Below are 24516 nucleotides of genomic sequence, written 5' to 3' on the forward strand. Positions count from 1 at the left end.
GGACTGTTGAAGGCAATAAAAATTGAGTAAAAATATTTATAAATATTAGTATTTTTTAAGAATTTATATGGAAGTTTAAAAAATATATTGGATTTAATAACAGATTTGCAGCAACAGGTTATAAATAAAAGAAAAGATGAAGATAAAGAAAAGTACAAGTAAGAGAATGCCTCTTGGGAGGAAATATAAAATAGAGAAAAGAGTTTCACAGCATAAAAAGAAGATGAAAAAGATAGCAAGAAAGTCATCATTTATCAAAGGAAAGAAAGGAAGGACCAAAGAATTAAATATACCAAATCTTTGGCCATTTAAAGAACAAATGTTGAATGAAATGAATGATGCGAAGGAAAGAATTAAACAGGAAAGAGAAGAGAAGAAGAAGCTAATTAAAGAAATGAAAGGGAATAAATCTATGATGGATGTGAATGAAACCCAAAATCCAAATGTATCTAAATTACCAGCTAATTTATCTGATTTTGTAGAAAGTGCACTTAACCGTCAAAATGCATTTGAGGCATCAAAATCTGAATTAGAAGAGCTTAATATGAAGACTTTGGGAGATCCAACATCATCAGATTCATCTAGAAAGGCTTTTCTTCGCGATTTAAGGAAGTTAATTGAGGAGTCTGATGTGGTTTTGGAAATTTTGGATGCGAGAGATCCACTAGGTTTTAGAAATGTTGAATTAGAAAGATCTATTATTGCCCAAGGAAAAAAATTGGTTTTAATTTTAAGTAAAATTGATTTGGTTCCAGGTGATGTTGTCAAAGAATGGTTAACTTATTTAAGAAGAGAACATCCAACTTTAGCATTTAAATCCGCATTAAATAGTTCAACAGAATTTGGAGTAAATCATTCAAAAAGTAGTGGATTAAATGCATCACATGATTTTATTAAAGCAAGTTCTGTAGCATTTGGTGTTTCACCATTAATGTCCTTAATTAAAAATTATTCAAGATATAATAAAAATTCAAAGAAATCCATTACAATAGGTGTTATGGGTTATCCTAATGTAGGTAAATCATCTTTAATTAATTCTTTAAAAAGAGGTTATTGTGTTAAAGTTGGAGCTGTTGCTGGAGTAACTAGACATCTACAAAGAATTGATTTGGATTCTACCACAAAATTAATTGATAGCCCAGGAGTTGTATTTACTGGTAATTCTCAAGATCCATCACAAGTTTTGAGAAATACTGTACAATTAACAAATGTTAAAGATTATTTTGAACCAATTTCATTATTATTACAGAAAATTGATCATGAAATTCTACTTAAACTATATAAAATACCTATATTTAATAATGTTTCTGAATTTTTAACAAACGTATCAATATCTAGAGGCAAACTTAACAAAGGCGGAATTCCTGATATTAACTCTGCTGCAATGATTGTTTTAACTGATTGGTTTAATGGTAAAATTTCTTATTATAATTTCCCTCCTCAAGATCATTCTCACCAAAATCAATTAGAAAAAGAGTCTATTACCATAGTTTCTAATTGGTCACAAGAATTTAATATAGATAGTATATATGATGAACTTGATTCACAAATCAAAAATTAATTTATTAATAGCAATTACCAAATTAATTAGAACCAATAATCTGCTAAAATTACCATTCTCATACTTTCTTTGCTATTTTTATTACCCACTATTCAAACGAATTCCTTACTATTTCTATTTCTACTTTTTTTTTCTCAACTAAAATCTACCATAAAAAGAGAAATATTAGCGATATTGAAAAAAGGTCACTGGTCATTAACAAATTGAAGTGATAATTCTTAAGTAGAAAAAGAAACTAATCGGAAAAATAAACATAAAAATATTTTTATTCTTATTTTTCATTTCTCTTTTTTAAATTTAAAATATATTTAAATTTGTCCATTATTTCTCGTAGTTACCGCTTTAAACCCTTTATTTTAATACATCGCATGCATGCTAAACTTGTGGCGCCACTTTCTGGCGCCAATTCATGCAAATGACAATTTATTGATAATAGCAATAAAAATAAAGAGGAAGAAGAAATTCAAAGTGTAAAATTCTAAAGAAAAAGAAAGGAAAAAATCAAAGTAATTTTTTTCTAATATAGAGGATAGAAAATCTTAATTTTATCATTTCAATATATTAACTAGGGAGGATAATCTTTTAAAGGCATTTCTTTCTGTAGTTAATCAAATTACAAGCTTTAAAGAAAATCGCCATAATTTTTCCTCTTTATTAATATATCGGAATTTTTTACTTTAAATATAAATAATAAAAATTGACCCTATTACTTGTATGGTTTAAAAAGGCTTGGAACAAAAGTATATTAAAGAAAAAAAAAGGAAATAATTCAAAGCCAAATTCAAGTAGTAATAATAAAACATATTGCTTTTATTTATAATGAAGGACTAGAAGAATTGAAAAAAGGAGAATTTCAAATATTTAAAGTATAAGACTTTATTATTGTTAATGATAAAGTATCTTTTTTTCTCTTTAATTTTCTTTTAATTAAATTAAAACTTAAGCAAATCAAAGCCTAAGTCAAAATTAAAGCTTTTCCAGACAAAATGATGAAGATTGTAGAAAGTAATAATGAGTATGGCTCACAACTTGTAGCAAGATGGATGCTATTAGTGTGTATAAGCTTAGTTACTATGGGTATTATGTACAGTAATGACACATTGCCAGCAATTGCACCTTTTATTTTTGATGCATTTGAAGACCTATATAGTAAAGAAGAATTTGAGTACTATTATAATACACTATGTTCATTGGTATCTGTTCCAAATCTAATATTTCCACTATTAGCAGGAGTACTCATTGATACGGTTTCATTATATTATTTATCAATAGTACTTATTTCATTTCTAGTTTTGGGACAATTTGTTCTAACTCTTGGATTTGGAATGAAAAGCCTAACTACAATGTTAATTGGAAGATGTATTTTTGGTTTGGGATCAGAATCATCATTAATTGCTTTCAATTCCCTTTTAATCAGATACTTTCCAGATTGGGAAGTTGCTTTGGCTCTTTCAATATGTTTAGCAATTGGAAGAATTGGATCAGTATTAAGTGATATGGTATCTCCTATTATAGCAACACTATTCCCAGTCTATTGGACTTTTCTATTGGGATTAGTATTATTGGTTTTTGGAGGAATTAGTGTTATTGCAAATCTTAAAAAGTATTATTTGGAAGACTTATCAAATGAAAGTACTGATAACATCTTTAATGAAACAAAAACTAATAGTCATGCAGATTTAATTTCTCATAATGAAATAATAAAAACCAGTAAAAGTTCATATTTTAGTCAATTAAAGTTCAGAATTGTTTTAGTTGGAAGAAAAATACGTGGACTTGGGAAATTATATTGGTACTTAACTATATTGGGATTACTATCTTATAGTGTAATTATGCCATTTAATTATATTGCAGGACCTTTAATTGTTGAAACTCAATATAAAGATATTCCAACTTCTACTGCAAGACAATATGCTGGTATTATCATGAGCTTATTATATGCAGTTTCTGTATTAGTACTTCCAATATTGGGATGGATTGTTGATCGTGTTGGTGAAAGATGTAAATTACTGACCATTTCTGTTGGATTTCTTGCTCTTGCTCATGCTTTAATGCTTAAATTACATCCTGCAATATCAGTGACTATACTTGGATTTGGATATACACTTTTTGCTACAGTTTATTGGCCATGTATAAGCTTAAGTGTTCCACCAACTTTATTAGGTACTGCTCTCGGTGTAGTAACATGTATACAAAATTTTGGATTTATTGTTACACCAATTCAAGTTGCATTTCTTCATTCAACCTTTAAATCATATGTTGCAGTTGAAGCATTCTTTTTACTAATATGTATAATGGCACTTATAGTTTGTTATATAGTATCTAGAGTTGATATTGAACTTGGAGGTAAATTGGATTCTGCACCAAATATTGTTTCAACAACAGTTTCAAATACAACTGATATGGTTTTAAGTGATTTGGAGAATCTAATACATTGCAAGAACCAAAACAATATAGGCAAAATTAAGCTTGAGGAACTTATATGTCATAAATACCTCAAATATGAAAATGGTGCAAATTTATCATCTTCTCGTAAATTTGTAAGCTCATCTTCAGTGAGTACCTTTGATGATTCTTCTGATAATTCTCCAAGTGAATCATCTTCATTTATAAAGTCTTCCACATTTCTCAAGAATAATACTCTTCCTTTAGCAGATTATACAGTACAAAACTTGGACGACTCTGAACTATTGTCTACAAGGTCATTTTCATTTCAAGATGATTACTCAAAAAATAACCAAAATTGCGAAAAGAAATTGAATTCAAATAATATGAAGGGAATAGTTATTTAATAATTTCCTTGATTCTCATAGATTAAAGGATTCTTTTTTCTCTTTTTTTTTTTTCTTGAGGAAAAAAGAGAGAAGGAAGAAATTGATTAATTGACTGAGATAATTATAAACATTTATAAATCTCTGATTAATTATATACATAAATTTCACATTTAATAAGTACATTTCTTTCAGAACTTTATTAAATAACTATTATATAATAATATGCATATCCATCACTAATTGACAAATACTGTTTACAAGCTAAACAAAATTACAATAATTCATTTACCTATAACTTATTTACTATTATTGCTTTCCTAATTATACTTCATAATCTTAATGTTTTCTTTTTTCTTTATATTATTAAAAAATTACACGTAATTAAATTTATGTGGACAGAAGTAATTACAAGAAATGCATGCAGCATTTCAAAAATGCATTTAAATATATATATTAGCACTTTAAGTGTGTGCAAATAAATGATTAAAGTTAATTATTATTATTATTTTTTCATGATTAACCTTTGATTGCTAAAGAAAGCAGCTCTTCAAAGTACTGACAACTGAGAATTTCTTTCTGACCCATTCCACCATCAGACTTTAATTGATCATTTCTTAAGGCATTATCTAACCAAATCATATAATTCTTTATATTATTAACTGAATTAATCCCTCTTTCTGGCATACCAATTGTATTAAATGTTATTGGTGAAACTAATCTTGGTTTGTTAAATATATTTTGAAGCCATGAAAACACTAATAAACCCAATTCTCTATATTTACATTCTAAATTATTTAGATTCTTTTCTGGAGTATTTTTAGTGGAAGGTTCCCATATATATATAGAAATAGCGCTTAAAGCTCTTCTGAAACATTGTATTCTAGCAATTATATCAGTTTTCTTTGTAATAACTATTCCTGATTCATTTTTACTTGTACCATCATTATTAATATTATTATCTTTTAATGAATAATTTAAAGAGGCAATAATATTTGATATTCTTGGAATTATATAATGATTTAATAGAATTTGACAACAAAATGAAATTGAACCATTTGTACAATAAGTTATTACTTTTTGACTTCTTGAAGGTAAATGATTTAAATTATTTTCTTTTGATTTCCTCATATGAGCTTCACTACTTATAGAATCAATTATATCAATGATACCATATAAAATACCTCTTAATGTATTAGGAATTGCATTAATATCCAATGAAGTTATTTGTTTAATAAAATGTTCAGTTATTTCTAAAATACTCTCTTCAAATTTTATTAAATCTTTATCTAATTCATATTGTTCTAATACTAACTTTTTGTTATCAACATTACTTTTATTTAAAGTTTTACCAATATGATTTGCATAAGGACCATCTTGTTTATTCAATATATTTATCATTACAATTTGAATATATTGTACCAAAAACGATCTATCATTTTTAGTTAAACTATTAGCTTTTAACATAATATGAAAGAAATCATTAATTACAGATGAAGAGATCAAAATTGTATCAATTGGAATATTACTCAAGAAATTAATTTCAAAGTGAAATAGGGAGTAAAATAAATGATCAAATGATTGTATATATATTGATAAATCAAAAATATCTTGAATTAGACTTTTCCTCTTTAAAGATGGTGCTGAATGAAGTAAAGATATTAATAACTCATAATTATAGCCAACCAAAAACCTCCAATATTCTTTTGCTAAATCAGAAGGTCTATCTACACTTGGATCCCATATATTAATTGTTGTTTTATTATCTCTAGGTAATAATATATTATCAACAGTAGTATTAATATTATTTTCACTATTATTTACATTAATCCAAATAATTTCATCATCTTTATCTGTTTTTGTAGCTCCTTCCATTTTTTTCTTCATACATGATACTATATTTTCAACTAAATCATCAACATCATATTTTGAATAATAATATTCATGTAGATTTCTTGATTTTGGATTCAATTTCTCAACTAGATCTTTCATTTGTGGCGTTAATTTAGTCTTTCTTAACTCTGGATATCTTGTACATGAATCATGATTAAGATCCTCTTCTTTATTGTGCTGTTTTATTCCCAATGACGGTAATTTGCATGCATTATATTCTTCTGACGTTAATAATTTTTGTTCTATGGGCAAGTTTTTCCCGCTCAAACTGCAAATATTTTTATTACTAACTTCACCAATATCAAAATCTTCCCATTTAGCTACAGCATTTTTATTTAATTTTTTAGTTTCATCAATGCTGACAGTTTTTTCTTTATTAACTTCATTCACTTTCTCGAGTTTATTCTTTAATGCATTGATAGAATCAATGTTCTCATTATTTTGTTTACTATCTCCACTTTCCTTATCTTCTAATTCGTCTTGGTTCTCTTTCAAAGTGCTCAATAAATCATCGGCTTCTCCCAATCTTGATATGACATTAAACCCACCATCCACAAAGAACTTTTCTAAAATCCAACTTGGTAAAACTTCATTACTAACAACAATATTTGATTTCCCGCCAAAAAAGTGACTGCATACCAAATCATGCCTGTGTGAATATACAAGAAAATCTGAAGGTAAAAGAGCTAATCTTAGATGAGCAAAAAATGCTTCCATCCACTCAATAAGCAGAAGTTCAGTAAGAAGTTGTCTTTTAATTGACATAATGAAAGAGATTTTTCTTTCTCTAAGTGATGATAATTGTTGCAGTAGACTTTTAGATGCAATTTCAATTCTTTCTTGTATTTCATCATAATTTGATCTAATATCATTAATATGGTTATGCCTACCTGATAAGTAATCTGCCAATTGTTTTTTTCTTCTATTTAGCTCTAAATCACTTTGTGATACTCCTGAATATGCCATTCTTATTGCATCTGTTGTAGATATTAATATATGCTCAGCTGCATCTCCAGATGAATGTTGCCCTATTAATATACAATGTGGACATAATGATATATAACAATTCATACAAACTGAGTCAATTCTTTCTGTTGAATGGTGTGGACAAAAACCAAATTGATAAGGACTTTGTGATACTGGTACTCTTTGATGTTTTGAGAGTAATCTAGTGGAAGAATGATGGAATTCATCACATGATGCACAAAGATGAGCTTTATCTGATTCACAATATAGAGTTGACATATTAACATCACACATTTCACAGATTGGTTGTGAAATCTCTATTCTAAGTGGTTTAAATTCAACTTCTACAAGCATTGTTGGTAGTATTTGATCACAAAATTTTACTTGATAATTAGCTGTAAATGAATTTCTACTTGATGGAACATTTATAGAGTCTTGACATTGCCATGATCTAGACATATATCCTGGAGGAAAAGGAGCTGAAGATCTTACTCCATCAATACTATCTACCATTAAAATTGGTCCTAATGCTAGAGTAAATATTCCAAATCTATAAATACCCATAGGATTTGATTCAAATCCCTTTGGAGGTGGTAATGCTCCACTCTTAAAAACCATATTTTTTGAGTTTACTGTTATTTTGTTTTCACCAAAAATATTGTCAAAATTCTGATTATTTGGTAATTCAGATAATTCATATATGCATTGTATTACATGACCTCCTAAATTTGATGCATATTTATTAAATCTTTCTCTTTGTTCTTTTGTTATTAAAGACCATCCTCTAGTAACATGTAAGTCTGGAGTGTAATATGAAAGTTGAATCATATATTCGCATCTAGTTAACACAAATGCATCATCAATAAGTTCTGGTATAATATCAAAGACTTTTTCTTCAAACATTGTTAGTAAGGTTTTAGTAGTTCTATTTCTTTAATAAACATTTAGATTTAATATATATTGTACTTCTTCCACATTCAAATTTTTCTTTTCTTTATTTTTTCTTATCTAATATTCAATGTCAAATATTTTCTCAAGCTTATTATTTTATTTCCCTCCCCCCCACACACTCCTCTCTTTCTATTTCTCTAATATTTATTCTATATATTACTTTAATGCTATTTCAATCTTTTATTTTCTCTTTTATTTTAATCCTCAAAATTCAACTCAAACCTTATTTTTCTGTTACTTATTTAACCTTAAAAAAAAAAGAAGAAAATTGCACCTTTTATCCCGCAATATTTTCATTGTTACTTTTAATGCTTATTTATATTTAATTTATAATTATTATGTACTTGATATTCCTTTCAATTACTATACCTACATGCATTAATAATATTTAAAGATCTTCCCGCCCACACGTGGCGCTAAAACCTAATTATAAATAAAATGTCATAAATTATGGGGAAAAAAGGATAAAAATAATATTTGGGAAAAAAACAAATTTTTTTTTTTTTTTTTTCCTCAAAGTAATTTATTAAGTTTTTATATATATATCAAAGTAAGAGCCAGAGTTGTTATTATATGTTTAAAAGGCTAAGGTCATATACTAGATTTGTTTTAACATAGGTTGAAATTATCTTGTGTGTGCATTGTGGAGGAAGAATAAGAATAGAATTGACAAAGCAAAGAAGAGAAAGAAAAAAAAAAAATAAGCATGCAAATATTTTGACTTTTATTTTTCTTTTTTTTTCTTTATAATATTATTTGGAACAGTTGATAAAGCGATTGAATATAATAATGGATGAGAAATATGATGTATTGATATGTGGAACAGGACTAACTGAATGTATAATAAGTGGTTTATTATCAACATCAGGAAAAAAAGTTTTACATATTGATAGAAATAGTTATTATGGTGGAGAAGCAGCATCTTTAAATCTAACAACATTGTATCAAAAATTTAGACCTGGTACTTCTCCTCCAGCAAATTATGGAGCTAATAGAGATTGGAATGTTGATCTAATACCAAAGTTTGTAATGGCAAGCGGTGATCTTGTAAAGATACTATTAAAAACAAAAGTAACAAGATATTTAGAATGGCAAGTAATAGAAGGAACTTATGTATATCAATTTCAAAAAGGAGGATTGTTATTTAATCCAAAATTTATACATAAGGTACCAGCAACAGAAATGGAAGCTTTAAAGAGTCCATTACTGGGTATTATGGAAAAAAATAGATGTAGATCATTCTTTTCATTTGTAGCCAATTGGTCAGATGACGATGTTTCAAAGCAAATGGGATTCAATAGAGATAAGAACACAATGAAAGATATTTATGATCATTTTGGTTTGTCTTCAACTACAATAGATTTTGTTGGGCATGCTTTAGCTCTATATACAAATGATGATTATATTAATAAACCATGTGGCGAAACTTTAGATAAGATCAGATTATATATGATGAGTCTAAGTAGATATGGTAAATCACCTTTTATATATCCTGTCTATGGTCTTGGAGGTTTACCAGAAGGTTTTTCAAGATTATGTGCAATTCATGGTGGTACCTTTATGTTGAATACAAATATTGAAAAATTTCTATATGATGAACAGGGCAAAGTATCTGGTGTTGTTACATCACAAGGAAAAGCTGAATGTAAAATGGTAATTTGTGATCCATCATACGTTTTAAATGAAAATGATAGTAAACCTAAAGTTAAATGTATTGGTAAAGTTTTACGTTGTATATGTATTTTAAATTCTCCAATTAATGATACTAATGATGTATCTTCATGCCAAATTATTATTCCTCAAAATGAGCTTGGAAGAAAAAATGATATTTATGTTATGATGGTTTCATGTACTCATGGAGTAGCTCTTAAAGGAAAGTACATTGCAATCATATCTACTACCGTTGAAACAGAAAATCCACTTTTGGAAATTAATCCCGCAATAAAACTTTTGGGAAATTCCATTGAAGAACAATTTTTCTATACATCTGACTTATATGAACCTATTGATTCAGGAAAAGATGACAATGTTTTTGTCTCTAAATCTTGTGATGCTTCCTCACACTTCGAATCTCTCACCCAAGATGTATTGAGACTTTGGAAAAATATTACTGGGGAAGATTTGGACCTCACTAATATTCCTAATGAAGATGAAGCAGATGGAGAATACTGAGGTAGTTTTTACTAGTTAATCCTAATAAATATTTACTTAATCGTCTACTCATAACACTACTTGGATATATACTTAAATACTTTATTATCGTAATATTATTATCACACATTATTTCTTACTTTCTTTTTTCCCTCCCCCCTTATTTTTTGTAATTATCTATCTCTTCAACTTTCTTAAATTACTACTTATGATACTTAAGTAAATATAATTTTATCATTTTCATACACTTTAAAAATTATTTACCTAATATTAATATTATACGTCATAATTTTTGTCATTTTTTCCTATTATTAGTTCTTATACTAATTCAATGTATTGCGTAAATACTAACTCAGATTTTATTAAAAAATCTTATCTAAAGAAAATAATTAGGGGATATATTAAAAACTCAGATTGCATTGTTTTTATATTCAATATAATATGTTGTATTACTAAATTATTATTAAATATCATAATAAAAATTACTTTATGAAGCCCGCCAAAAAATGCATGTATGCAGAAAATAATTAAATTAATTGGGAATTAAATTATTTTTTATCCCATATTTTTTCTTAAAAAAATGAAAATGAAGTTCCTTAACCAAACCCCATTATTTAGTCAATTATATTCGTTTATTTTTACTTTCTTGAGCAATGTTATTTACTATTTTTAATTTATTTCTACCAATAAATAAATAAATAAATAATATATACATTTACTTAAAACCATTTTGATCATTTAAGTTTTAAATTATTTGTTCTTATTGAACTTATTTTTTATTCGAGTAAAAAATGGATTTTTAAATAAACTAACAGAAATATTTTTATTGTTATTTCCTATCATTTTAGGTTTTACATTCATTTCGTTTTTATTCTTTCTTTCATGAATAAATAATTTTGCAAATTTATTACGTAAATATCCAAAATGGCATTTATTTGATTTAGAGCCAGCCTTCTCTTGCCCATTTATATAATAAAATGAAGATTGTGGTGAAAAGAATTCTTGATTTTTATTATATTCTTGTTGTAGTTCCGTACAATTAATATATTTTAAAAGCTCTTCATGTTTTCTTTTAGATATTTCTGACGATTCAAACCCAAAATTCTCAAAACCAAATATATTAATACTTGTTTCCAAAGAAATCTGTTTGTTATTTGGCAAATTTCTAGTTTTTATTTGTATACGCTGATTACCTGAATACGATTCTTTATTAAGACTTTCTTCGCTCGAATTTGTATAATTTGAAGAAGTCAAACTATCTACTATCAAGTCATACTCTCCTATTTCATCCATACTTAATTGTGAACTATTATATTCCTCTTTTATTGACTCTTTATAATCATTAACTTCATCATCATCATCATCTTCATCATCATCATCTTCATCTTCTTCTTCTTCTTCTTCCTCCTCCTCCTCTTCCTCCTCCTCTTCTTCTTCTTCATCGTAATTATCATTATCTTCTTTACTTGAATCCTTCTCAAATTCTACTAAATGTTTATCTTGGTTTGATTTATATTGTAATTTAACAACGTTTGAATCTATTCTAGGTGAATTTAATCCCATTGTTAATTTATTATAATCATTAAAAGTTTTTAAAGATTTATCATATAATTCTTTATCTTTTTTAATATTATCACTTCCTATTTGATTATTTATTTTTTTGTATGTATTTAAATTCAACAGAGAATTCTTATTATATTCAAATAAATCCAAAATCTCATCAATTCTTGAATATGCTGTTACAAATGAAGAATTTGTTTGACATTCTGAATTACTGTCATTTTCATAATTATTAGATGAATCATATACTTGATTCATATCATTCAGTATCGATGATATTTCATTTTTATCATTTTCATTAAATACTTTGTTTATTCTATAATCTGAATAGTTACTAGTATTATTGACTTCAGATTTAAAACTATGTTTATTTTTTTTAATTGATTTCAATAATGAATGATTATTATGACTTTTATTTAAATCCAGATTATGATTTGAAAGATATTTATCCATTTTTGAATTCCTTTTTGAATTAACATTTTTCTTTTCAACAGATTTATGACTTTTTGATGGTCTCTTTTTAGTTACATTTGTTAATGCAACATTATGAGATACTAAATTACTTATATCTGATAAATTATTAATATTCGAATCACTATTAGCAATATTATGGTCATTACTATTACCACTATTAATATTATCACTGTCATTATCATTATTACCATTATTAGAACTAACATTATCATTATGATCTTCAGGTAATGCTTTATTACTAGTTTTGATAACAAAATGAACAGTTTTACCAGAAAATAAACTCCAAGAATTATCCCATTGTAATACTAAATAACCTGGTGATTCAGAAAAATATGAACCACCATATGCTTTAGTAGAATCAAATTTAGACATTGGAACTAAAGTAATTTCCTGATCCATTAAAGTTTGTATTGATGAAATTGGACTTAAATTATTATTGGAGATCTTTTTCAGATTCTTAGAATATTTTCTATTATTTGTATTTGTATTCGAATTTGAATGATAATTATAGTTAATATCAATAGTTGAAGTATTATTAATTATAAAATCTGGATGATTATCACAATTATCAGATAAAAAGGTATTATTTGGATTAATTGGTTTATCTGTATCAGTATGATAAAAATCATTCTTTGTCTTATCATGATTTAATGTTTTAAATATCTTATCTGTATAAAATTTGGCAGAAAAGCTGATTTCTCCATCCAAAACACCCCATGTCCAAAATACTTTTGTATTAGGTTTTGATATAGAAATTGAAACTTTTTCTTTTTTCATTCTTTTTATATGTAATGTTTGTCTATCATCACCAAGTCCAAAACAGTCTAATAATAATGTACCAGTATTAGGTACAGTAGAAAATTGATCAGTTGTAAGACCTCCCAAAAATTGTGGAAGATTACTAATTGGTACAATATTGATTAATTTAGTCTTATAATCTTCATCTAGAACAAGAATTTTCTCAACAGTTCTTGCAGCAAGTAATGATTTGAATGAATTCCATACAATTGAAAAGAATTTGGGTGAATTAACAAAAATCACATAAGACATACCTTCAGGATAATTATCAGAAGCCAATTGTATCATTCTTCTTAGTATTGTAATCATATGTGAAGAATGCACTTGAGATATACTTAATCCAAATAAATCAATAATACAAGTAGCTCTGATAAGTGATTTAGATTCATATGAAAGTTTGTCTAAAAGTATGCTTCTATATTCCATATGATAAGAATACCATAATAATAATTCTTCAACTTTGACAGCTCCTAATAATCTGGTTTCATCCAATAAACCAAATCTTTCAATACAAATAATATTACCATAATAATCTTTTAATGGAGTTTTTTCGTGAGTACTTTCCCTTAATAATAAATTACATGGATAATATCTTGTAATAATATTATGCAATGGAGCCATTTCTATATTATTATTTGGAACCATATTTGTAATAACATATGGTCTTACTACGTTATCCATATTAAATTCTTTTCTCCATTTAATATGCTTATCAAAAGAATTGAATGCATTAGTAATGTTGAAATTAAACCCAATAAGGAATCTAAGCAATCTTAATGGGTTGAGCATTGCCTTGAAACAGTTTTCTACAGTTTCATTTGGAGTATGAATTTCTTTATGATTATATACTTCTCTTATACAATCTTTACTTAAATTCAAAAAATTTTCATAAATTTTTAAATCCCAGTTAAGTGGAGTATTTGAGAGTTGATCAAATATATCTGGATATCCCGATTGATCATTAGTGCCAGGATGTTGATTTTCTTGTAATATTTCGATTGCATTTAAATCTCCAACTTCTATTTTTTCTTGTGAACTTGAATCAGAAAAACCTTTCATATTATTATCTTTCAATTCACATTTTACAATAATATTCTCCACTTTATCCATTTTAATAATAATCAATAAATAAAAGAATTTATCAAATATATATATATAATCCAATTAGAAAAAGTTTTTTTTTTTTTTATTTTTATTTTTTTTTTTATTAGTATTTTAAAATTATGATAATATTCTATTATTTAATTCCTGTATACTTCAAATTTTAAATACTCAATTCTGAATACTAGCTTTACTCAATTGGACAAACTGAATCATTTCAAGGCAAATTACTGCCAATCCTAAATTTTTTATTTATTTATTTTATTCAATTCCAATTAATTTCAAACGCTATTTTTAGTTCAGCTTAACACTACTTAAAAATGGAAGAAATCAAGTCTAGCCAATTATTCTATACATCTTTGACATTTATTTGCTATTGATTCCAAAATCCGTCAATTTACCTCCTCTTTTTCTCTGATTCTTTAACCTCTTTATTATTTTAATCTTTTTTGCGTTTTTAGATATATTTTACATAAATTAGTGTGAGGGATGGCGCCAACTATATTAATAAAGGGGGGCAATTATTATAATAATTATACACGTAACTGAATATTAATGCACGAAAATTAGTTTATTTAACTTGCAAAATAGCAAATATAATTTATTGCAAGTAAATATTTAATTTTATAATAATTTTATTATGAGCAAAATTATTATTTGCTCTCAGTTTTGGTAATGATTACTTATGTATAAAATAAAAATAAAGGATCGAAACTTATTCTTGTTTATTATAGACAAAATTATTAGAATTTTTTTTTGCGCATGCAATTTGACCACATAAAATTTGCCTTGCATGCATTAAAGTGGCAGCATATAGACGAAATATATATATTTATATATTATGAATATTTTTTAAATAAATAATAAAGAAAAAAAGGAATAATAATAAAATCATGAATTAATATAATCAATACTTTAAAAATTAATAATTTCCGCCGGACTCGAAGCGAAATTTGAATTTACTTCATTTTCTGGTAAATTGAAGAAAATGTATTTACAGATGCATTTAATATATTCGCTATCGTAAAAGAAAAAAAACCTTCAGATAATAAAGGGAAAATAATATAAATTATGAGTTAATATATTTGTTTTTCAATAATAGTTAGTTGAACGCATTAAAGCTTTTATCAATAGCTTCAACACATGCAATTTTATAATGATTACAATTTACTGAGCTAAGCTCATTCAAGTATTTTTCAGGTTCGTCTTTTAAATTTAGGAAATAACTACAAGTTATTAAGTTAGAAAGTGTAACTTGGCATTTAGGATCTATTTTATAAGCATTTAAAAGAAGTTCGTAAGCATCATTCCAATGTTGTCTTTGCATATGTATTACAGATATCCCATTCAAAATAATAATTGATTGTGAGTCTCTTGCTTTAGATGGAAGTCTGAAGGAAGAATTCTCACCAAAATCAGTCTGCATATTTGCATAAGTGATAAAAGATGAGTTATATTCACCTTTAAGGCACTGTAACCAAGCTAATGCGGTTCTAACTAGAGAAGATTCTTTAAAATTAGAAAGGGAATGATAGTTCTCCAATTCACAAGTATACGTATCATAATTCTCAATCAAATCATCAAATAAAGATTGTGCCAAATCATATCTATTCATAATGCAAAAAACAAAAACTTGTATAATCTTTAAACTTGGTGGAGCACATTCTGTGATTGATAATGCTGATTTAAAATCATTCATATATAAATTCATTAATAATAGTATAACATCAATCATCACAATTTTATTATTATTATGTACATATAATTGCATCATTTCATTAATTAGTTCATACCTTCTTTCATCTGTAGTTTCTGGTAAATTAAAAATGGTAAACAAACAAACAGCTGCAATACCAAACTTTTGATTTGAAATAGATTCTGAATAATATGATCCTATTGAATCCTTTTCTATTTGATTCAAATGAATTTTACATCTAAATTGAATAAGTTCCAAAAGTACGTCCACATCGAAATCTTGACTTCTGATATGTTCTGCTTCTTTTATCAGCATTAACACTTTTTCATAGTATCCTGAATTCATACAATTTTCAATCTAAAAATAAATAATTAAATTAACAATTATTATATTTAAAGCTTACCTCATTAATTTCTTCCGAGTAGAGGCTCATTTTCATATAGTTTTTGTTCGTTTTAATGTGTGTATATATTTATAAGTTTTATATTTAATAATTGCAATTAACACTAGAAAATATTATTTGCTTATTATTTTTATAATAATATAAAAATTAGAAACAAAAATATTTAGGCTTTTATATTAAATCAAAAAAATAACTTATTTAAACAATTTGTTCTTTCTTTTTATATTAATTATTCACAATCTTTCATTAACTATTATTTTGTAAATCAATTTGGTATTCTTTTATTTATTAAATCCTAGATTTGATTTTGGTAAATAAATATATTTATCAATTACCACTTTGATCTTTGTTAATAAGTTTTATCATATAACTGTATTATACTATTTTGTGCACTTCTTAAAGAAGAAATTGAGTAGAAAACCCCTCAAACTAATTTGTTTACATACAAAACATTCCCGCTCAAATCAATCAAATTTAGGTAATGGCGCCTAACTTAAATATTAGTGAGAGGCGCTTATTCTATTAATTGCAATAATGGAGCATAATGACATTATTTGTAGAAAAGAGTAACTTGCGATATTTAGGAAGAAAAATTAAAATTAATTTGTTCAAAATTAATTTATATATAAATAAAAATATATATATACATTTATAGATAAATCTGTAAGTGTGTATATATATTCATATATATAAATATATATATATGAATATATATATATATAAACATTTATATATTTTGCATGATTTTATAAAGTAGATTCAACAAGAAGAGAGAGTATTGAACTGATATATATAATTAAAGCAATAGTACCTAAAGAAGAAGTAAGAATCATTTTATAAATATGGAAGATATTGACTTTCATTCAGATGGTAACTTGAAGAGTAGACAATTCAAATCTTCAATTCGTGTTGCACGAAAACGAGCGGATATCCAAACATCTTTAAAAGAGCTCGAGCAAGAAATTAAAGAACCAGCTGGTATGGTATGGGCATGTTGCTTTGCAAATGAAATGGACTTTCCAATGATTCTTGAAGCTTGGAAACAAGGAGATTTATCTTCTAAACAAATACATATTGAAATGACATTTAGTGAGGTAGTATGCTTAAGATGGCTGCAAAACAGAATTTGTTATGTTTTTAAATTTGGCTGTGTTGTTGGATGGGATTTAACAAGAGCTGAAAGAGTTGCAATAGTCAATATATTAAAAACATTTATTAAGCAACCATTACATATAAGAACTGATGAATCTCAGGATGATGATATGACTTATGTTTGGGGAGAAAGACCATCCATTAAGCAAGATAACATTCATTTAGTTTCCGATTCATTATTAGAAAGATTAAGTTATAGCTATGCATTAAGTCAAAGTGTAAAACTTTCTGTTTTTGAAAGTGTTGTTGATCAAAATATTGATAGTACCAGATCACTCCCAGAAAGCTTGGCTAAAAGTGGCACAATCAAAGATAATAGAGAAGATATTAGTAAAAGAATTGGTGAACTTTTTATTAATCGTTTTTATATTAATTTGCAAACTGATATTTTAGATACACCAGATATATTTTGGGATTTGCAAGATTATGAGCCACATTATATTACTTGCAGAAATTATTTAGATATACCTAAAAGAGTTGAAATCCTTAATCAAAGATTGGATATCATTAAAGACTTATATGATATGCTAAATAATGAGTTATCCCTTCAACACGGTTATAAGCTCGAATGGATTGTTATTTATTTGATTTGTGCTGAAATTGTTATTGAGGTTGTTTGGAATATATTAATTAGAGATATTTTCAACCTTGTATAATAATTTTTGTTATTTGAATTTTAATATTCAAATTAATTAGTTTTTTTTTTCAGTAGAAATTCATAATATTAACTATTAAATATATAAAATTATTCAAATATAAATATTAAGTTCTTTTTCGTAATTATTTTTTGGTTAAATAATAAATTACATGTAATCATTTGCACACGAACTTTTTTTTTAATTTAATATTTTCTTCTATATACTAAAATTTTCTTAATATTACCTATTACTATTGATTTTTGCTTTAAATACTACCTATTTTCACAACTTATTTTACTAACTACTATTGTATAAACAAACTACAGCAAACTTACTTCCCTTATCTCATTATTTTCTTTCTTATCTCCATTATTTTTTTTTTCTTTCCCCCTCCCCCTTTTCTTTTTCTCCCCCCTTTTGAAATTTATTTGACTAAACTATTTTGCATGTAAATTATAAAATATTTTATATAAATGGCGGGCTTTTCGAATATTAATTAATAATATGAACTAGAAATTGTTTTTAATCCACACAGTAATTAAAATACAAGTTATTTACAATACCAATAAAAAAAAAATAAAATTAAATTAAAAAAAAAAATTATATATATATATATATATATATTTATATATTTATATATAGATATATATAATATATATTTTAAATAAAGTACTATTACAAGTGCATTGAAAGAAAGAAAGAAAGGCAGGTCCAATAATTATATACAGATATCATCATACATATATTTCTGTTAAGTTCATGAAACTTTAAAATTAACAAATTGTTATATTTTAAAAATAAAAGAAAATTTAACACATATGGTTGATCTAGTCTAATTGGTTTTTTATTTTATTTTAATTTGGAAATTACTATTACTAATTAACATTAATCAATTTTGACTAAATTATATCTTACAGGAAAACTTATATTAAAAAAAACATCAAAAAAAAACAACAAAAACAAGAAATAAGGAAATATTAATTGATTTATATTTATGTGCATGTTATCGTATTTACAAAAATTATTTTAATAGGAAATTAAAAAAAAATGAATGGGCATATCCCTAAGAAAAAAGCAGTCATTATTGGAATTAATTATGTGGAAACAGAAGGAATTAGTTTAAGAGGTTGTGCAAATGATGCAAAGTTAATGGCTTTGACATTAATGTCTCACTTTGATTTCAATGCATCAGATATAATCTTTCTAACTGATAGTGAACCAGATAGAGGTTATGATACTTTAGTTGATTCTCAAGAACCAATTTCATTCTATGATAACTGGCCAAGAGATGAAATTCCACCAACAAAACATCATGATTCCAGAATATATCCAAATAAAAGAAATATTTTAACAGCAATAAATTGGTTAACTAGAGATGCAGAAGCTGGTGATATTCTTGTATTTTATTTTGCAGGACATGGAGTACAAGTAGATGTTCTAACATCATATGAAGGAGAAGGATATGATGAAGCACTACTTCCAGCAGATTCTACATTATACTTAGCTTCAAATGGTTCAGATTTAGATGAATATAATGTATTACTTTGCAGTGAACTTAAAGAATTATTATTGTGTGTTCCTCCTGAAACTCAATTGAATGTAATTTTAGATTGTAATGGAGGTCAGACTATTTTAGATCCAGCTGGTAATTTGAATGGTATGTGGTATATTAAAGGTATAGTAACAAAAGGAATTTGGCCATTTCTTTCAGCTACTAATAAAGTTAAAAGAGCACAATATAATTCATCAGTATTTAAAGACGAACAAATGGTTCATAGACTTGTAAGACCAAGATATGTTCCTTGTGTTCAAATTGGTAATACACAAAACTTAAAAGATCCAAGTCTTCAATCTACACAATATGTATCTTTATCATGTAAAGGATATTGTTTTTCTGCTGCTCCATGGAGTCAAATAGCTGCTGAAGCCTCATTACCTTTGTTATCAGTTACTAGAAAGACTCAAGTAACAGATTCTTCAATGGGTTTATCAAATGGTCCAATTTCTACTCCTAATTCTCAATCATTTAATAGTTCTGGATTACTTTCATCTACAACAGAATCTAAATTAGGTGTAATAGAGATTCCAATATCTAGAGGTGGAGCTTATAATATAATTCATGGAGTTTTTACCTGGTCATTTTGTAAAGCTATTAGTGATATTGCTACTGGAATATTACAACAAGGAAGACCAAGGAATGAACTTTCATATAAAACAATTCTAGCAAGAGTTAGAGAGTACATCTCATGCCTGAAAACTTCAATTCTTGCTCATTTAGATCAAAATCCAGAATTAACTATTCATTCAGGAGGAGCTGGGACTGTTTCTGAATATTTTTGTTCTCCATTTGGAGGAGACAAAAGTATAGATTTTGATTTTGATCATTATTTTAGAATAACTGATAATTGTATAAGACATTTAAGAAAGAACCAGAACTTTTTAATACCTCAAGAAGCTTACAATTCTATGTTACAAGCCAACAAGAATGATAACTTAGTTTTCCATTCTGTGAACCTAAGTATATTAAGTAAACCTATTAATTCATCTGAAAACCAGGTTTCACAAGTAGATTCCCCTCCAACATTTAGAGAAAACAATGATCAGGAAGGCGAGAACAAGAAAGATGAATCCAATCAATTAGAAGATAGAAAAACAGTGGATACTAGTAAGAATATTAACCAAGATTTAGGTTCTGCTCCAAACTTAGCCTCAAATTCAGTTCCTATTTCAGCTCCTTCTTCTATAATAGGAGGGTCTATTCCAAATTCTAAAATTGGTCAATTCCCACCAAGTAATCAAATAAAAAGATTTGACCAAGAAATAATACAAAATCCCAATTTTAATTATAATGAAGATAATTTTACTCATTTTCCAGCATCCTCAGTTAATTTAGTTCCACCAACTGCCAGTCTATTTAATCCAATAGTGTTCAACAATAAAAGTATTAATGAAGGTTTTCCTAATTACAACTTGAATAATTTTGACACAGAGAACAATCAGTTTTCAGATACTAATAATTTAAGAATAAATACAAATTCTTACTTGAATACCCAAAATGAAGTTATTATTGGTAAACATTTACATAAAAGTAATGAAAACAAACCTTCAATAGGATTTAATACTTTTAATCCTTACTCACTGTTTGTTGGACCAGAATCTTCTAGTAACAATAACAACAGAAATAAAAATCAAGATTTTCATAATTTCAAATATCCTTTAGAACAAGTACAAATAAATGAATTAAAGCCACCAGTAAATGGAGTATTGTTTTCTAACCCAATAAAAAATATTACACCAAGAAACATTTCTCAAGTTACTCCAAATCAGAGATTTATCCAATCTCAAAACAATTTTCAAAACCCTCATAATTATACAAATATGAATCAATTCCCAGTACCTACATCATCACTATCATCCTCTTCACAACTTATAATACCTAATACTCCACCAACTTCTTCCTATAGAACATCAGATCAGCTAAATCATCCTAATCAAACAACAAATTTTATTACTTACCCTCCTTTAACCTCAATGCAGTCAATAAACAAACATCTTGTTGCTCCAATTAGATCTCTTCCAAATTCTAATAATTTCCATCAACAATTACCTCAAACTGGGCATTTTACAAGCACTATAAATAGTCAATTTATGAACCCAGAACATTACTCTGATCGAAAGTTACTGAATTTTGGAGTAAATGAACAATTCCTACAAATACCCAATGGATTATTCAATACTGTTAATCCATTCCCACCATCAAATCAAAGCAATAGTCAATTTTATCCCACATCTTTCGTTAGCTATCCTCCCAAACAACCAATAAATATGTTTGGCGCCCACATGTAATAAATAGAAATAGACTAAAATGGCATCTAAGTTTAATTATTATCACTATTTATTTATTTATTTACCTTACTTTTAGTTAGTTATAAACTGAACTTATTTTAAAGTATATATTAACTCTAAGAGGTAGTTCATTTTTGTTTAAATATTCCATGCAATGCATTCCTATTTGTAGATTTATAAATACAAATTGTGAGTATAATATTGATTTAAATAGAGGTACTTAATTCAAAGCATAAAATTTGGTCATTTTTTTTAACAAATTAATCAGCTATTCACTATCTTTAAATTATATTCTGTGCAATTATTCCTTTCTCTTGACCATATAAAAGTAAATTATTAATTTATAATTTTTTTTTTTTTTTTTTTTGCATTCGAATAATGATCCCGCTCTTTTTTTAGATGGCGCCACATTAGTGTGAGGTCCAGAATTTATTTTGAATTAATTGCATAAGAAATACTAAAAAGAAGAAAATAAAAAGAAAGGAAAATTTTAATTTGCAAATGGAAATATAATTGTTTATATGTAATTGAGTTTGTAAGTGTATATATATATATATATATATATATATGTATGCATTAATTTATATATATTCATAATAAATAACCAAAATAAAGATCTAAAAGGTTTATATATATTAAGTAAGAGAAATAGTATTCTAATAATTTAGTAAAATTTGTTTAATATTACAGAGCTTAAGATAATTTTATTAATAATAAAAAAGAAAGATAAAAGAAGAATATTTAAAAATATATTTGAATTCAATTCTACTGAGTTTTTTTTTTTTTTTTTGAAACTTTTTTGGTATAGTAATGATATAAAGTTAATTAGAATAAAATTCAAGAATTACAAATTTTTGAATTAATTTTACAGATAATTTCCGTATTTATGACATTTTGAAATTTGAAAAAAAAAAGAAAAGAAAAAATATTCCCATCTTTAATTTATTAATCACCATTTTCAGTCTAAAATCGTATTAGAAACGAGGAGAGAAAATGGTAAGAAGACTCTCAAGTGAATTTGGAGATTTTATCGAATCTTACCCTTTAAAAAGAACTACTATACCTTATTTAGATGGAATATGGACTTGGATTGATTGTAATCCAAAAAATGTGGAAAAAATTACTAAAATAGTTTCTCAAGAAAGTATTACAGATATTGAAGATATTACTGAAGATTACTATTCAAGGAAAACTGTYAAACAMTTRKCTRTYMWWGATCRAGWYRAGCTTAMTAAATTRAATAGYSCTTCATTAAAATATAATAATAATAATAATAATGAAAAATACGAATCTAATGAATTTGATATAATTGTTATACTTCATGGTTTATCAGGAACTGCTGGTGAATACTTTATGTTTATGAAGAATATGTTAAAATGCGGATATAGAATAATTTCTGTACAATATCCAATATATGATGATATTAATGATTGGATAAGATCATTTTCTCTTTTTTTAGATCAACTTGAATTGGATTCAATACATTTATATGGAAGTGATTTAGGTGGTTATTTAAGTATAATGTTTTCACAAGAATTTCCTAATCGAGTAAAATCATTAATTTTGTGTAATGCTTTTGTATCAACATTAAATTTACCATTACCATCAATAGCTTCAACATTTTTATATTTTTGTCCACAATTTATTCTTGTAAAGTTAATTTCTGAAATTTTCAAAAATAGAGAAATATTATATTCACCAATAGAAGATATGGGATTTTATTCAACAGTAACAAATATTCATAAAGATAATAATTTATATGATAAATTATATAATNCAATCATTAAATTTGTGATTGGACAATTATATTCACTTTCAAATCATGATTTGGCTTCTAGATTAAGTTTTGTATTATCAGGTGATGAAACATTATCAATATTAAATTTGACAAAATTTTCAAGTATATTAGATAATAAAAGAATTACATTTTATTTCAAGTCCTGATAATTCTTTTGATGATCATAATTTCGTTAATTCAATAATAAAATTTGAAAATGTTAAACTTGCTCAACTAAAATATGGTGGGGACTTTCCTCATCTTTCAAATCCTGATGATATTTCATTATTTTGTCAAGTACATCTTAGAAATTGTAATGCTAAAAAATATACTTATAAATCATCTAATAATGATTTGGTTAATAATAAACAAGAATCTCCTAAAAAGTTAACAAGTTTAAATTCAAATTTCAGTCCAACAACTAGTTCAAGTTTTTATGAAATGCCTTATCCAGGAAATATTATTCATCATGAATCATCTTTTGATTATAATATGATTAATTGAATTTTCAATTAATTATTACATTAATTTAACTATTTATTTAAAAAAAAATGATAGTAATAATAAAGAAAATCACCTTATTTCATAAATTTTATTTTATTTCACCTTTTTTTTCCTTAAAAAAAAAGTTACCTTATGCATGCATGCATTAAGTATCGTATAGGTATCGATCTATTTTTTTTATCTCTGAAAAAAAAAAAAATTTTAATAATTCAAACAAATGTATATTTAATATAAATTAATAATCTATTTGTTAGTACTATGGAAAGAGAGAATT

At 25.9% G+C, this 24516-nt stretch overlaps 10 protein-coding genes across 10 annotated transcripts; 7 read left to right on the top strand and 3 right to left on the bottom strand.

The window, feature by feature from the left end:
• Window positions 1-124: 124 nt before the first annotated feature.
• Window positions 125-1561, top strand: cgd4_4040 (Yer006wp-like. Yjeq GTpase; the record flags this gene model as incomplete). The annotated part of the gene is made up of 1 exon (XM_625423.1): window positions 125-1561. A coding segment is annotated over one exon (1437 nt), but the record flags the coding sequence as incomplete, so codon positions are not given.
• A 986-nt stretch (window positions 1562-2547) lies between these two features.
• cgd4_4050 (putative transporter with signal peptide and 12 transmembrane domains) lies at window positions 2548-4353 on the top strand (the record flags this gene model as incomplete). The annotated part of the gene is made up of 1 exon (XM_625424.1): window positions 2548-4353. The coding sequence occupies one exon, from the start codon at window positions 2548-2550 to the stop codon at window positions 4351-4353; it is 1806 nt and encodes a 601-aa protein (XP_625424.1).
• Window positions 4354-4851: 498 nt separating this feature from the next.
• On the bottom strand, window positions 4852-8124 carry cgd4_4060 (B-box zinc finger domain containing protein; the record flags this gene model as incomplete). Its single annotated transcript, XM_625425.1, has 1 exon — window positions 4852-8124. A coding segment is annotated over one exon (3273 nt), but the record flags the coding sequence as incomplete, so codon positions are not given.
• Window positions 8125-8209: 85 nt separating this feature from the next.
• cgd4_4070 (hypothetical protein) lies at window positions 8210-8524 on the top strand (the record flags this gene model as incomplete). Its single annotated transcript, XM_625426.1, has 1 exon — window positions 8210-8524. One exon carries the CDS (start codon window positions 8210-8212, stop codon window positions 8522-8524), a length of 315 nt encoding a protein of 104 aa, XP_625426.1.
• A 368-nt stretch (window positions 8525-8892) lies between these two features.
• cgd4_4080 (putative rab GDI alpha) lies at window positions 8893-10314 on the top strand (the record flags this gene model as incomplete). The annotated part of the gene is made up of 1 exon (XM_625427.1): window positions 8893-10314. A coding segment is annotated over one exon (1422 nt), but the record flags the coding sequence as incomplete, so codon positions are not given.
• A 729-nt stretch (window positions 10315-11043) lies between these two features.
• cgd4_4090 (putative Sec14d) lies at window positions 11044-14235 on the bottom strand (the record flags this gene model as incomplete). Its single annotated transcript, XM_625428.1, has 1 exon — window positions 11044-14235. The coding sequence occupies one exon, from the start codon at window positions 14233-14235 to the stop codon at window positions 11044-11046; it is 3192 nt and encodes a 1063-aa protein (XP_625428.1).
• A 1093-nt stretch (window positions 14236-15328) lies between these two features.
• On the bottom strand, window positions 15329-16267 carry cgd4_4100 (hypothetical protein; the record flags this gene model as incomplete). The annotated part of the gene is made up of 1 exon (XM_001388046.1): window positions 15329-16267. The coding sequence occupies one exon, from the start codon at window positions 16265-16267 to the stop codon at window positions 15329-15331; it is 939 nt and encodes a 312-aa protein (XP_001388083.1).
• A 900-nt stretch (window positions 16268-17167) lies between these two features.
• On the top strand, window positions 17168-18133 carry cgd4_4110 (hypothetical conserved protein, possible transmembrane domain near C-terminus; the record flags this gene model as incomplete). The annotated part of the gene is made up of 1 exon (XM_625429.1): window positions 17168-18133. The coding sequence occupies one exon, from the start codon at window positions 17168-17170 to the stop codon at window positions 18131-18133; it is 966 nt and encodes a 321-aa protein (XP_625429.1).
• A 1029-nt stretch (window positions 18134-19162) lies between these two features.
• On the top strand, window positions 19163-21961 carry cgd4_4120 (metacaspase-like protein; the record flags this gene model as incomplete). The annotated part of the gene is made up of 1 exon (XM_625430.1): window positions 19163-21961. The coding sequence occupies one exon, from the start codon at window positions 19163-19165 to the stop codon at window positions 21959-21961; it is 2799 nt and encodes a 932-aa protein (XP_625430.1).
• A 993-nt stretch (window positions 21962-22954) lies between these two features.
• cgd4_4130 (hypothetical protein) lies at window positions 22955-23905 on the top strand (the record flags this gene model as incomplete). The annotated part of the gene is made up of 1 exon (XM_001388047.1): window positions 22955-23905. One exon carries the CDS (start codon window positions 22955-22957, stop codon window positions 23903-23905), a length of 951 nt encoding a protein of 316 aa, XP_001388084.1.
• Window positions 23906-24516: the final 611 nt, after the last annotated feature.

This window comes from Cryptosporidium parvum, chromosome 4 (assembly GCF_000165345.1).
Source record: "Cryptosporidium parvum Iowa II chromosome 4, whole genome shotgun sequence".
NCBI lineage: Eukaryota > Apicomplexa > Conoidasida > Eucoccidiorida > Cryptosporidiidae > Cryptosporidium > Cryptosporidium parvum.